This window comes from Chiloscyllium punctatum, chromosome 44, assembly GCF_047496795.1.
Source record: "Chiloscyllium punctatum isolate Juve2018m chromosome 44, sChiPun1.3, whole genome shotgun sequence".
In the NCBI taxonomy this organism is placed as follows: domain Eukaryota; kingdom Metazoa; phylum Chordata; class Chondrichthyes; order Orectolobiformes; family Hemiscylliidae; genus Chiloscyllium; species Chiloscyllium punctatum.
The window spans coordinates 16,777,234-16,792,028 of NC_092782.1; the positions used below are offsets into that span (position 1 = coordinate 16,777,234).

The 14,795-nt window shown below is 43.4% G+C and overlaps 1 protein-coding gene across 1 annotated transcript in view; it reads left to right on the top strand.

Annotated features, from left to right (window-relative positions):
• LOC140466756 (diphosphoinositol polyphosphate phosphohydrolase 3-beta-like) overlaps positions 1 to 14,527 on the top strand; it is a 74,830-nt gene extending 60,303 nt beyond the window's left edge. The window contains exons 4-5 of the mRNA XM_072562346.1: positions 114 to 198; positions 11,928 to 14,527. Coding sequence (XP_072418447.1) covers positions 114 to 198; positions 11,928 to 12,133 — 291 coding nt within the window. The 3' untranslated portion in view covers positions 12,134 to 14,527. The remainder of the gene's footprint in view (positions 1 to 113; positions 199 to 11,927) is intronic.
• Positions 14,528 to 14,795: the final 268 nt, after the last annotated feature.

Sequence of the window (14,795 nt, forward strand, 5' to 3'; positions counted from 1 at the left end):
GGAGGGACAGCTCTTGGATATTCTCTGCCAATTATCCTCCTCATTGGTAGATTTTTGCTTTTGTTCCTCTTTTATTTTGAACACTTTTTTTGTTCTTTTTTTCTTTGTAATAGAATCGTGACCGAAAACACAGAACCTATGTGTATGTTCTCATAGTGACAGAAATTCTGGAAGATTGGGAGGATTCTGTTAATATTGGTAAGTTGCAGCTATTTTCACTGTTAATGGAACACTTAGGGAATCCATTACCCCTCAATTAGGTTGTTATGCCTCCAGTAATGTCACTATAAAATTACAGAACAAGGAAGCAAACGGTCTCCAGGTAGGTGTTAGTGAATTTACACACAAGTGCATGTTGTTGTGATTTTTAAATTAGGTGGGGTTTAATGACCAAATGTTGAGCACTACTTTCAAAAGTAAGTGAAGGACCTTTAGAATTAATCAAATCCTTAATGCATGAAAACTCTCTCTAATCTGATTTCTTTGGGCAGGGTGAAGGGAGGAGGAGATTGAAGGAGTTCCATTTTAACAGCTATTTCAGTGCAGCTCCCAGCAGAGGAGGATAACAGTTCAGGGCTGTTCTTGGGGGAACACATATGGATTGTTTGGGACTGACTTGGAGAAATGAAAGTCCTGGATGTGCTCAGGAATTTACACGCTTCAGAAACTTGCCAACTGTACGTTGCCCGGTCACCTTAGATGACCGCTCCTTTTTTTTTCTTTCACGCTAAAAGAAGAAAAAGTACTCCTTCTTCATTCAGGTTCATGCTCAGCTCCACCTGAAGACGTGTACCCTGACGTGTACCCTGACGTGTACCCCTTCAAATTTGACTTTTGAGTTTTGATTTGTTAACTTCGTGCCATCTTTCTCTTTGCCCCTCTTTTGACAACAATTGCTAATGTCAATATGTAGTTGCGTTGTTAATAAACTACCAATTAAATTTCATCAGAAGAGATGTGCAAATTATTTAAATTACCTTTCCTTCCAAATCCCATCCAAAAAAAGGGTGTAGGTAAAGAGTGCCTGCATTCCCCTTGAAAACAATTAGAGGAACCTCCTATTTCCAAACGCCATGGGCTGGGGATTATTTTGTTATTGGTCATTCAATTATCCAAACAGTTTTAGCTAAGAATTAGGACCTTGAGATCTTGTTTGGATAATTGTCATTCAGGTGATTTAGGTTCCTCCCGTTTACCATTTTGGATACTGTTTTGAGGGGGGGGGGGGGGGGGGGGGGGGGAGAAAGGAAGAGAGAAAAGAGGAGGCAAGGGGTGGCCATTTAGGGGAAAGCAGCAGTGGCCAGGTCAGTGGTGCTACGACTGGCTCTGGGACACTGCAAGAAAAGGTAAAGGTAAACAGGACCTTTGGCGATTTAGAGATTTGATAGTGACTGGGGCAGGAAAGATTCTGTGGCTGCAAACAGGGACCCAGGATGATATGTTGCCTTCTGGGTGCCAGAGTCCAGGAGAGCTGCGTGGCTGCAGAATGTTCTCTAGGGGCAGGGTGAGTAGCCAGACATCATTGTGCATGTTGGCACAAATGACATAAGTAGAAATCTGGATGAGGTTCTGCAGAGTGATTTTAGAGAGCTAGGAGAAAAAAATAAAAACTAGGATGTAATTGGTGGTAATCTTCGGATTACTTTCAGTGCCACAAACTAGTGAGGTAAGAGAACAGGAGGATGTGACAGTGGGGGAGCGCTGGTGACCATTGTTCTAATAATTTTACAATAATTATGGAGAGGGTCAAAACAACTGGTCCACAGGTTCAAGTTCTAAATTGGGTCAAGGCTAATTTTGATGGAATTAGACAGGAGCTTTCAGGGGTTGATTTAGAATAGTTTGCTTTCAGGCAAAGGACCTCTGCAAAATGGGAGGCCTTTAAAAGTGAGATGGCTCGAGTTTGAAGGTCTGTATCATCCTATGAGGATGAAGGGCAAGGTTGGCAGGAATAGGGAACCCTGGATGACGAGATATCGAAGCTTTGACCAGAGAAAAAGGCGTGGCTCAGGTACAGACAGCTGGGATCAAGGGAATCCCTGGAGATATATTAGGGATACAGGAGTTTACTGAAGAAAGCAATCAGGAGGGTGAAAAGGGGGTGCAAGATACCTGAGAATATTGGGAGGGAATCTGAAGAGATTCTTTCAGTATATTAAAAGGGAAAAGAATAACTACAGAGAGAATGGGACCCCTCCAAGACCAAAGTGGACATGTATGTATGGAAGGGGTAAAAACAATGACTGCAGATGCTGGAAACCTGATTCTGGATTAGTGGTGCTAGAAGAACACAGCAGTTCAGGCAGCATCCAAGGAGCTTCGACATCGACGTTTCTGGCAAAAGCCCTTTATCAGGAATAAAGGCAGTGAGCCTGAAGCATGGAGGGATAAGCTAGAGGAGGGTGGGGAGAAAGTAGCATAGAGTACAATGGGTGAGTGGGGGAGGGGATGAAGGTGATAGGTCAGGGAGGAGAGGGTGGAGTGGATAGGTGGAAAAGAAGATAGGCAGGTAGGACAAGTCCAGACAAGTCATGGGGACAGTGCTGAGCTGGAAGTTTAGAACTAGGGTGAGGTGGGGGAAGGGGAAATGAGGAAGCTGTTGAAGTCCACATTGATGCCCTGGGGTTGAAGTGTTCCGAGGCAGAAGATGAGGCGTTCTTCCTCCAGGCATCTGGTGGTGAGGGAGCGGCGGTGAAGGAGGCCCAGGACCTTCATGTCCTCGGCAGAGTGGGAGGGGGAGTTGAAATGTTGGGCCATGGGGCGGTGTGGTTGATTGGTGTGGGTGTCCCGGAGATGTTCCCTAAAGCGCTCTGCTAGGAGGCGCCCAGTCTCCCCAATGTAGAGGAGACCACATCGGGTGCAACGGATACAATAAATGATAGTAGTGGATCTGCAGGTAAAACTTTGATGGATGTGGAAGGCTCCTTTAGGGCCTTGGATAGAGGTGAGGGAGGAGCTGTGGGCGCAGGTTTTACAGTTCCTGTGGTGGCAGGGGAAAGTGCAAGGATGGGAGGGCGGGTGGGTTCTAGGGGGGTGTGGACCTGACCAGGTAGTCATGGAGGGAATGGTCTTTGCAGAAGGCAGAAAGAGGTGGGGAGGGAAATATATTCCTGGTGGTGGGGTCTGTTTGGAGGTGGCGGAAATGTCAGCGGATGATTTGGTTTATGCGAAGGGTGGAAGGTGAGCATCGGGGTGTTCTGTCCTTGTTACGGTTGGAGGGGTGGGGTCTGAGGGCGGAGGTGCGGGATGTGGACGATATGCATTGGAGGCATCTTTAACCACGTGGGAAGGGAAATTGCGGTCCCTAAAGGAGGCCATCTGGTGTGTTCTGTGGTCCTCCTAGAAGCAGATCCGGCGGAGGCAGAGGAATTGGGAATACGGGATGGCATTTTTGGAAGAGGTAGGGTGGGAAGAGGTGTAATCCAGGTAGCTGTGGGAGTCAGTGGGTTTTTAAAAAAATGTCAGTGTCAAGTCGGTTGTCATTAATGGAGATGGAGAGGTCCAGGAAGGGGAGGAGGTGTCCAAGATGGTCCAGGTAAATTTAAGCTGAAAATGTGTTGCTGGAAAAGCGCAGCAGGTCAGGCAGCAGCCAAGGGACAGCTCTGATCTCTAGCATCTGCAGTCCTCACTTTTTTTTCTCCTCCAGGTAAATTTAAGGTCAGGGTGGAATGTGTTGGTGAAGTTGATGAATTGTTCAACCTCCTCGTGGGAGCACGAGGTGGCGCCAATGCAGTCATCAATGTAGCGGAGGAAGAGGTGGGGAGTGGTGCCGGTGTAATTACGGAAGATCAACTGCTCTACATAGCCAACAAAGAGACAGGCATAGCTGGGGCCCATACGTGTGCCCTTGGTTACCCCTTTTGGTCTGGAGAAAGTGGGAGGATTCAAAGGAGAAATTAAGGGTGAGGACCAGTTTGGCCAAATGAGTGTCGGTGGAAGGGTACTGTTGGGGACGTCTGGAGAGGAAAAAACGGAGGGCTTGGAGGCCCTGGTGATGGCACATGGAGGTGTAGAGGAATTGGATATCCATGGTGAAGATGAGGCGTTGGAGGCCAGGGAAATGGAAGTCTTGGAGGTGGAGGACGTGGGTGGTGTCTCGAACATATGTGGGGAGTTCCTGGACTAGGGGGATAGGACAGCGTCGAGGTAGGTAGAGATGAGTTCAGTGGGGCAGGAGCATGCTGAGACAATGGGTCGGCCAGGGTGGTCAGGCTTGTGGATCTTGGGAAGGAGGTAGAACCGGGCAGTGCGGGGTTCCCGGACTATGAGGTTGGAAGCTGTGGGTGGGAGATCTCCTGAGGTGGAGGTTCTGTATGGTCTGGGAGATGATGGTTTGGTGATGGGGGGTGGGGTCATGGTCGAGAGGGCAGTAGGAAGAGGTGTCCTCGAGTTGGCGTTTGGCTTCAGCGGTGTAGAGGTCAGTGCGCCAAACTACCACTGCGCCCCCTTTATCCGCTGGCTTGATGGTGAGGTTGGGATTGGAGGGCTGCGCGTTGAGGATGAGAGGTTGGAGTCGGGGAGGGCGTAGACTGGTTGAGGTGGTTAATGTCCTGACGGCAGTTGGAAATGAAGAGGAAGAGGTATGCATGGAACTCAGGAGATAGGCAAATCCTCAATGACTATTTCTCCTGTGTTTACTGTGGAGAAAGACATGAAGACTTGGGCAGTTACTGGTGATCTCTTGGACAGTCCATCTCCCATTTTAAAGCTGTTGAATCTATGAAGGTGGATAAATCTCCTGGTCCTGACCAGATATATCAATGAATCCTGCAAGATGCAATAGAAGAAATTGTGGGAGCCCTAGCTGATATTTTTGCACCGTTCACCACTGCTCTCAATCCTCTTTGTTGCTACTTCAAAAAACTCAATTGGGTTTGAGTCATGATTTTCTGCACACACAACCATGTTGACAATTCCTAATCAGTCCTTGCCTTTCCAAATACATGTAAATTCTGTCCCTCAGGATTCCCTCCAATAACTTGGTCATCAATGCCGTCAGGCTCATCAGTCTATGGCTTTTCCTTACCACCTTTCTTAAATAGTGGCACTACGTTAGCCAACCTCCAGTCTTCCAGCACCTCCTGTGACTAATGATACAAATATCTCAGCAAGGGCCCAACAATCACTTCCCTAGTTTCCCAGAGCTCTTGGGTACACCTGATCAGGTCCTGGGGATTTATTCACTTACACACTTCAAGGCATTCAGGGTCGCCTCCTGTTAGATGGTGACATCTTGAAAAATGCCCATCTATTTCCCCACTTTCTATATCTTCCATGTCCTTCTCCACAGTAAACACTGATGCAAAATACTCACTTAGTATCTTCCCCCATCTCCTGTGGTTCCACACAAAGGCTGCGATGCTGATCTTTGAGGGACCCTGTGGAAGAGGGACAGGAACGGTTGTTGGAGGTTCCTGGTTACAAATGTTTCAGCAAGATTAGGGAGGGTGGTTTTAAAAAAGAGGGGGGGAGGGTGGCGTTGCTAATTAGAAATGGTATAATGGCTGCAGAAAGGCAGTTCGAGGGGGATTTCCCTTTGGAGGTAGTATGGGCTGAAGTCAGAAATAGGAAAGGAGCAGTCACCTTGTTGGGTGTTTACTATAGCCCTCCCCCCCCCCCCCCCCCCCCCCAAGCAACAGAGATGTGGAGAAATAGATTGGGAAACAGATTTTGGAAAGGTGCAGAAGCCACAGGGTAATAGTCATGGGCGATTTCAACTTCCCAAAGATTGATTGGAAGCTCTTTAGATCAAGTAGATTGGATGGGGCGGTGTTTGTGCAGTGTGTCCAGGAAGCTTTTCTAACTCAGTATGTAGATTGTCCGATCAGAGGGGAGGCCATATTGGATTTGGTACTTGGTAACGAACCGGGACAAGTGATGGGCTTGTTAGTGGGTGAACATTTTGGTGATGGTGACCACAATTCTGTGACTTTCACCTTGGTTATGGAGAGGGAGAGGTGTGTGCAACAGGGTAGGTTTTACAATTGGGGGAAGGGTAAATACGATCCTGTAAGACAGGATCTGAGGAGCATAAGTTGGGAGCATAGGCTGTCAGGGAAGGATGTCGTGGAAATGTGGAACTTTTTCAAGGAACAGATACGACGTGTCCTTGATATGTATGTACCTGTCAGGCAGGAAAGAGATGGTCGTGTGAGGGAACCTTGGTTGACGAGGGAGGTTGAATGTCTTGTAAAGAGGAAGGAGGCAGCTTACATAAGGTTGAGGAAACAAGGTTCAGGCAGAGCGTTGGAGGGATACAGGATAGCCAGGAGGGAGCTGAAGAAAGGGATTAGGAGAGCTAAGAGAGGGCATGAAAAATTTTTGGCAGATAGGATCAAGGATAACCCCAAGGCATTTTATGCGTATGTGAGAAACATGAGAATGACGAGAACGAGGGTAGGTTCGATCATGGACAGTAGTGGGAGATGGTGTATTGAGTTGGAAGAGATGGGAGAGGTCTTGAATGAGTACTTTTCTTCAGTATTTACAAACGAGAGGGACCGTATTGTTGAAGAGGAGAGTGTGAAACGGACTGACTGGTAAGCTAGAAGAGATCCTTGTTAGGAAGGAAGATGTGTTGGGCATTTTGAACAACTGGAGGATAGACAAGTCCCCTGGGCCTGACTGGATATACCCTAGGATTATGTGGGAAGCAAGAGAGGAAATTGCAGAGCCGTTGGCAATGATCTTTTTGTCTTCACCGTCAACGGGGGTGGTACCAGGGGACTGGAGAGTGGCGAATATTGTACCCCTGTTCAAAAAAGGGAATATGGATAACCCTGGGAATTAAAGGCCAGTTAGTCTAACTTCGGTGGTAGGCAAAGTAATGGAAAGGGTACTGAGGGATAGGATTTATGAGTATCTGGAAAGACACTGCTTGATTAGGGACAGCCAGCACAGATTTGTGAAGGGTAGGTCTTGCCTTACAAGTCTTATTGAATTCCTTTTGAGGAAGTGACCAAGCATGTGGATGAGGGTAGAGCAGTGGATGTAGTGTACATGGATTTGAGTAAGGCATTTGATAAGGTTCCCCATGGTAGGCTTATGCGGAAAGTCAGGAGGCATGGGATAGAGGGAAACTTGGCCAGTTGGATAGAAAACTGGCTAACCGGTCGAAGGCAGAGAGTGGTGGTAGATGATAAATATTCAGCCTGGAGCCCGGTTACAAGTGGAGTTCCGCAGGGATCAGTTCTGGGTCCTCTGCTGTTTGTAATTTTTATTAATGACTTAGATGAGGGAGTCGAAGGGTGGGTCAGTAAATTTGCAGACGATACGAAGATTGGTGGAGTTGTGGATAGTGAGGAGGGCTGTTGTCGGCTGCAAAAGAAGTTGGATATGATGCAGAGCTGGGCTGAGGAGTGGCAGATGGAGTTCAACCCTGTCAAGTGTGAGGTTGTCCATTTTGGAAGGACAAATAATGTGGAATACAGGGTTAACGGTAGGGTTCTTAGTAAGGTGGAAGAGCAGAGGGATCTCTGTTCATAGATCTTTGGAAGTTGCCACTCAGGTGGATAGAGCTTGTAAGAAGGCCTATGGTGTATTAGCGTTCATTAGCAGAGGGATTGAATTCAAGAGTCGTGAGGTGATGTTGCAGCTGTACAGGCCCTTGGTTAGGCCACATTTTGGAGTACTGTGTGCAGTTCTGGTCACCTCACTTTAGGAAAGATGTGGAAGCTTTGGAGAGGGTGCAGAGGAGATTTACCAAGATGTTGCCTGGAATGGAGAATAGGTCGTACGAGGATAGGTTGAGAGTGCTAGGCCTTTTCTCATTGGAACGGCGAAGGATGAGGGGTGACTTGATAGAGGTTTATAAGATGATCAGGGGAATAGATAGAGTAGACAGTCAGACTTTTTCCCCAGGTACAACAGTGTTACAAGGGGACATAAATTTAAGGTGAAGTGTGGAAGGTATGGGGGGGGATGTCAGGGGTAGGTTCTTTACCCAGAGAGTGGTAGGGGCATGGAATGCTCTGCCTGTGGGAGTGGCAGTGTCAGAATCATTGACCTTTAAGTGGCAATTGGATAGGTACATGGATGGGTGCTTAAGCTAGGACAAATGTTCAGCACAACATCGTGGGCCGAAGGGCCCATTCTGTGCTGTATTGTTCTATGTTCTATGTTGTGAAGTTTGAAAAGGTTCAGAAAAGATTTATAAGGACGTTGCCAGGGTTGGAGGATTTGAGCTATGAGGCTGACGGGGCTAGGGCTGTTTTCCCTGGAACGTCTGAGGCTGAGAGGTAACCACAGATTAATAAAAACCATGAGGAACATTGATAGGATAAATAGACAAGTCTTCCCGCCCACAGCCCAGAGAAGAGTCCAGACCAAGGGCATTGGTTTAGGGTGAGAAGGGAAAGGTATAAAAGAGACAAGGGGCAATTCTCTCATGCAGAGGGCGGTACGTTTAGGGAATGAGCTGCCAGAGGAAGTGGTGGAGACTGGTACAATGCAACACTCTTCAAAAAAAAAGTCATCTGGATGGGTATATGCGTAGGAAGGGTTTGGAGGGATATGGGCCAAGTGCTAGCAAATGGGACTCTATCAAGTTGGGATATCTGGTCAGCGTGGGCGAGTTGGACCGAAGCATCTGTTTCCATGCTGTACATCTCTGAATGACTGTCTGACACTCTGAACAAATCAGTCCATTTGACATTCGTGTGCTGCTTTCCTTCAAACTTTGCAATGCCGTAGTGACTAATCCTGTTTTGATATTTTCTGAATTGAAGGAGCACTCCAGAGTTGAAACAAGGCATAATGGGAAGTTGGCCTTATCTTAGACAGTCATATATCATAGTGGGGAGAAGGTTGTGCTGCATTTGTTCAGTGCTGTGGACAGACTATTTCCAATGCTAATTACAGTTTTGGGCACAAATTCTGAAAGGATTCATTGGCCCTTTTGTAAGGGGTACTGTGCACATTAGCCAGAATGAAACTGGAGCTAAAATAGTTCATCTGGAGACAGGTTGTATGCTCTTGATTTGTATTCCCATGACTGAAAGATCTGATCCAGGGGCTTTACATTTACAAGGATTTGATAGAGCAGACTACAACTCTGAAAAGGATATAATCATCAAACTGGGTAATTGGCCAAACGGCCTCTTTCTTCACTATAACAATGTCTGCACTGGCTCCCTGAGCGTATGACATGGTGCCGATGTTGTGCCTTTTTCCCTGTAAACCTGCACACTGTGTTTCCGTTTAAATAATCATCTAGTTCTTTCTTGAATTCCTCAGCTGGATCTGCCTTTGACATTTCCAAGCAGTGCATTCCATAAATATTCACTAAGAATCTTTTTCATCCCCTCACATTTGCAGTGTTTGGTTTTTTTTTGCAACATACCATGCATTCTAGTTCTCAAATCTTTTGTGAGCAGGAGTGGTCTTCCATACCTACTGTCCTGATCCCACGTGATTTTGGAAATTTCTATTGATCTTGGTTTGGTTTTGTTTGGCGCGGGTGCATGGTGTAGGGAAGGACTTGGCGACACACCAGCTATGAAAGCCAAAGGATACTTTGAATTGTCAGGCTGAGTGCATTGAGATGTAGAGTTACAGCAGGGATGAGTGGTTTATTGTAGTTTCTTTGCAAACTTCATTTTTCCAAGATGTGTAGTCATTCCTTTCGCCTCATTCTGTTAATAAGCTTCCTCTAATTTCATTGCTCTTGTTCTGACCTTGTGTGACTTGGTTGTTTTAATGGTTAGAGCTCTTATCTGTTTCATTTTCAATCATTTATTGCATTTTTAGTGAACGCTAGCTTTAAGCATTGTTCAGACTTGCTCAGCCAGCATGCTGTGTGCAATGTGGCTGATGGAAAGATGATCATCATCCTGGATATGCATATCTTTTCCTTAACAAAGACACTTATTTTCTTTTTTTATATATAAAATGCCTTGATTCATGGGTCAATTGAACCTGCAGGCAGAAGTTGAATCCATCAAGAGTAAATGGAAAACACTTGCTACATCTGATTTGTCCTGTCACTTGAGTCTCGTCAGATGTTATAGTCAGGTTTTTGCCGGGGACAGGGAAATTAGATAGGGAATGAATATGATCCTCAAGCCAATTATACTTTCAGAAGCCTATGTAATGAAAACTGAATTTACCTTATTCAGCTCCTGTTAATTAGGGGTCCTAGCTTTACACCTTTTTTCTCAGACTATTTTTGCAGCCAGTATGTTGGCACTTGCTGCAAACTGTTTGTGGCTTGCATTGAGACAATACATAATTTAAGCTGGCACACATGGATGATGGGCCCTGAATCCCCTGTTTGAAGGCAGGACCTGAATCCATCCCAACTGGAATGGGAATCAAACCCCATGCAGTGTAGGCACCAATCTGATTCACATCAGCCACCCCAGCCAAGAGTCTGTTGCTGTGGCAGCACACCTTTTCATGCATGTTGTAGTCCTGAGCTATGAACCAAACAGGTCACGTAGCTGAACATCTCCTGCCCTTATCCCCTGGCTATCAAGTCCTGGAATACCATTTGTGCTTCTGGCTCCGAGGCAGAGGTGTAAGGTCTTTTGATTATTAATTCTTCTGTGAGGAAGATGTTTGGGATTTGAATCTTCTGTAAACTTAGTTTGGTTTCTGAAATGTCCATATGGATCCATCTTTCCAGTATTAATGGTGCCCTTATCATAGAATGGCCTCTTGTGCTGGGTCTTTCCATTCCTTTTATGTGCGCTGGCTGTTTGATAGAGCTGGCCAATAAATGTCACCACTGTGTATACTTTTTTTTTTCTTTCCATATCTCTCTCATTTGATCCTTGTTTTATCTATCACTTTTTTTTGTTTTTTTGAAAGTTGCAGTTTGAATTTACTTCTGTTAGTCTGTCAAAATATATTCCAAATCACAGCTTTTAGAAAACTGGTCCATCACTTCATTTCCTGATTTTTTTTTTGTATAAAGCCAAAGATGCCAAGTGCTTATTCACAGCTTTCTCAATTTATCCTGACACCTTCAGACATCTCCGCAGTTACCTCCAAGGTCTTTCTATTCTTATGCCCAAATGTAACTATTTAGCTTGTATTGTCCTTCTCATTCATCCTACCAAATAAATCATGTATTGTTAGTGTTAATTTCAGAATCAAAAATCCTGGAATTTCCTTTCCAACACTCCAGGGACTACAGTCTTTCAACTGTTGCTCTTGAATGTCTAACTTTCTATGCAGTTTGAGTTTACAAATATATTGGACTCCGAATGAGAACTGCTATCTTTTAGTCTGGAGAATGGGTCCAGAAGCTGAATGGTATCTACTTAATATTGTCAGTGCCAAATTAAATTGATTCAGATCTGTGTGTTGAGCAGTTCAAGGAGGCAGCTTGTCAACTTCTCCAGGGGGATTAAGATTGGGCATTAATATTAGTCCTGCCAGCAATGATTTTAAAAATTTCATTTTGCCCTGAGGCTGCTCACTTTACAAGTCTGTGTCATTCTGAAGTCCATTCTTCACCGTATGTGTCATCTGCTGACTCTGAAATTTATCTCCTGTTCATCGAAGTGCGGGGCAGTGTTAAATAATCAAGAGGTGTGTTTGCAATGTTAATCCCTTTTCTTTTTCTTTTTGGAATACCAGTTTTCTCCTTGATTTCTGAAACATGAGACATGAAAAATTGGCTGATTTTTTTTTCCACTCTGCTGCTTTGGAGTCCAGATTCTCCAATCTGGATGTTCAGCCAAAGTAGTCTTCTCCATGCCTCCCCCTGCACGTGTGCACTCTGAGTGTAATGTATACTACACTGTAGTCTTGAAAAAGGCTACTGCCATGCTTTCTTTCCCTTATTCAATTTTTTTTTGTTCCACAGGCTTAAAGTTAGCTGACAAGTTTTTATTATGTGGTGCTCCTTTCAAATATGTTTTGAAATTCCTGATGGTTGATATAGCCGAATGCTAATTTAAAAAAAATATTTGCTTTCACAGGAAGGAAAAGGGAATGGTTTAAAGTTGAAGATGCAATTGAAGTCTTGCAGCGTCATAAGCCGGTACATGCTGAATACTTGAAAAAGCTGAAACTAGGCAACTCTAACACGAATGGAAACTCTCTGGTCTCCTCCAATTCAGTTGACACAACTACTGTTTATGTAACCAGTTCCCAACCTTCAGGAATGTCGTCTGACCTCAGATGAAATGTACATTCACATGTGGCCTTCCTGCTCATGTGCAGTCACGGAGTAAATTGCGTTCTGTTTAAGGCAGAATGGTCTAGGTTTAGATTGTATATGTATAAATACTTTTGCATGAGTACTTGCAGTGTTGATATGAAACTTTTTATGATGTAAAATAGTGTTGAAAACCAAAGCCATACACTGATTTATGTTAGCATTATTTTGTTAGAGATGCCTTGCAGGCCACTAACTGTTTTAAGTTTGCATTATATACAAAGGATATATTTAATCCTACTTCAATTTTACCATGAATAGCATGCCACAGATGTGAAAATGATTTTCTATATTGGTGTTTTACAATGGCAGTGTAGTATCTGATTACTTTCCACATCAAAATTGAGAAACGTTTAAATGAATACTTGGACATCCTATTAGAAAGCCTGATTGCTCAGCTATTTCATCATTAAATCTTGAAGTATGAATTGCCCTCAACAAATTGTTTGGGTAATTGAATAGAAGCTTTTTTCAAAATTGATCATTTTTAAGTGGTATTAATTAAAATGTTTATCTTCTGATTGCTGCATCAGATCACTTTTCAATGTCCTTTTTTCTCTTGAATTACTGATCTGTTGTTAAATATTGTTCCCTCTCAACCCCACCCACAATGTTCAAACACAATGCTCAAAATTCCAACACCAAATAAAAAATATACTGCCAATTTGGCTTTTGCACTTAATTTATAGATTTTTTTTTTCCATGCCCTGTACTTTTTTCCCTTTCTTGATTTTTGCCCTTTTTTTATTGTTCTTGTACTCTTTGAAATTTCAAAGTGTCATCCCATACTTGAGTTGCTCTCAATGGCCTATCTTGCTCTGCAGTTGGAGTTTACAAACATATTGGACTCCCTCTTTTTTTAAAAAAAAACTGCTGACATTCTTCTGGAGAATGGATCCAGAAGCAGAATCATATCTACTTTTAATATTGCCTGTGCCAAACTGAACTGATTCATGCAGATTTGTTTGAGCAGTTCAAATCAATTCACTTCTATGTGTTGGTTGCCTGGATCTGTTTTGTTTCAAAGTTTGTTTGATTTAAATGTTCTGTACCTTGCTGATGGAGAGATGGAGGATTATTTTGAAAGAAATAACACTCCAGGGGACTTTAGTTTGTGACTGCCCCTCAACTGAAATTATATAAGACAGTTTAGCAAGATTTGAGATTTTTAAAATTGCAATTAAGATTAATTTTGCATTTTAACTTTGGGCAGGAACTGGAAGTGGTGATGGATTTATCTTTGCTTCATATGGGTTCTTAAGTATCCAGCCTTTTTTATTAATTGATTCTTGCTCTGCTGGCTATATGAATTCTATGTGAAAGTTTTTTAAAATTACAGACCACAGTGCAAAACTATTGACAATACTTGTTTGCCAGTATGAAACCTGCTGTACTTGAACCTACTGTATTTTTTAAACCTAGAATGTTGAGATTGTTGAACTCCAAGTCATTGTAACTTTTTTTTATTAGAAGTACTCTATCCCAATCTCTTAATTCCTGCTCAGAGGCCTCTCCCCACCTTGATAACAAGGGTTCTGTTTTAAAATGTGGTTCACCCTCCATATTGAGATTGAAGGCAGTAGCCAGAAGACTCCTGAGAATGAACCTGCCTTATCCAGTCACAGCATGCTTTAAGAATTCAATATTGCTTCATTTGGTGTCACCTGTTTTCTAGCTGTGTTTGGTTCACTGTCTTTAAGCTTTCTGTACAGTCCCAAAGACACCATTCAAGAGAGTCTACTGTATTTGATTTTAAAAAAATCATTTTCTTAATGAGACTAATAGTCTTGAATAAAACTGAATTTTGAACAAAGTGTTCTATTGCTTCATTCTGTAATAGCTTTTTTAAAATCCCATTTGGGATAAGACACATGATCACCAGCCTATTCCCTATTCCTGATGGTCTTATGACTGCAGTGTCTATTCTCCTGCTCCTTAGATGCTGCCTGGCCTGCTGTGCTTTTCCAGCATTGCACAATAGCTGCCCCCTCAAATCAGGGGCTGAAATATTGCTGGGTCCAAGTGCTAATCTCCTGTCAGTACTGTAGCAGCAGCTTCTCTACTTTGTAGGATGGGTAATTACTGGCCTATTTCTACAACCTATAGATGAGAAAAATCTGCATGGAAATGCCCCTGGGTAGACCTTGGGTACAGATGTCATTAATGCTTCTGCCATGAATACATACTGACTGACTTTTTAGGACCATTTATACTTGAGCAAGTGAACTAGTATTTTTTTAAAAAGCAGTTCTGTTTTATATTGAAAATTGGTTTTATGAACTGTTTGTAACCTTGTTCTGAAATAAAATTGAACAGCCCAAATGGATTGGAGCAAGTATAGCTCTACCACTGCTATTCTCATTGCAGCATGTCTTTTTTAAACATAAATTGGTACACTTGCTATTATCAGTACATTTTACATCAACTTAAGTGAAGCTTTTAAAAAAAGCAAACTCTTAAAACAGGGAAACTGTTACTGGTAGATTTGAGTCAAATGCTTTGTAGCCATAAGTGTCAAATGTCAGTAAAAAGTGAAGCTACTTGCTACATAAAGTTTCCATAAAAATAGATTCTGGTTAGCATGTTGCTTAAGTATTGCATTTGAATTAATGTTGGCCTGATCAGCTCT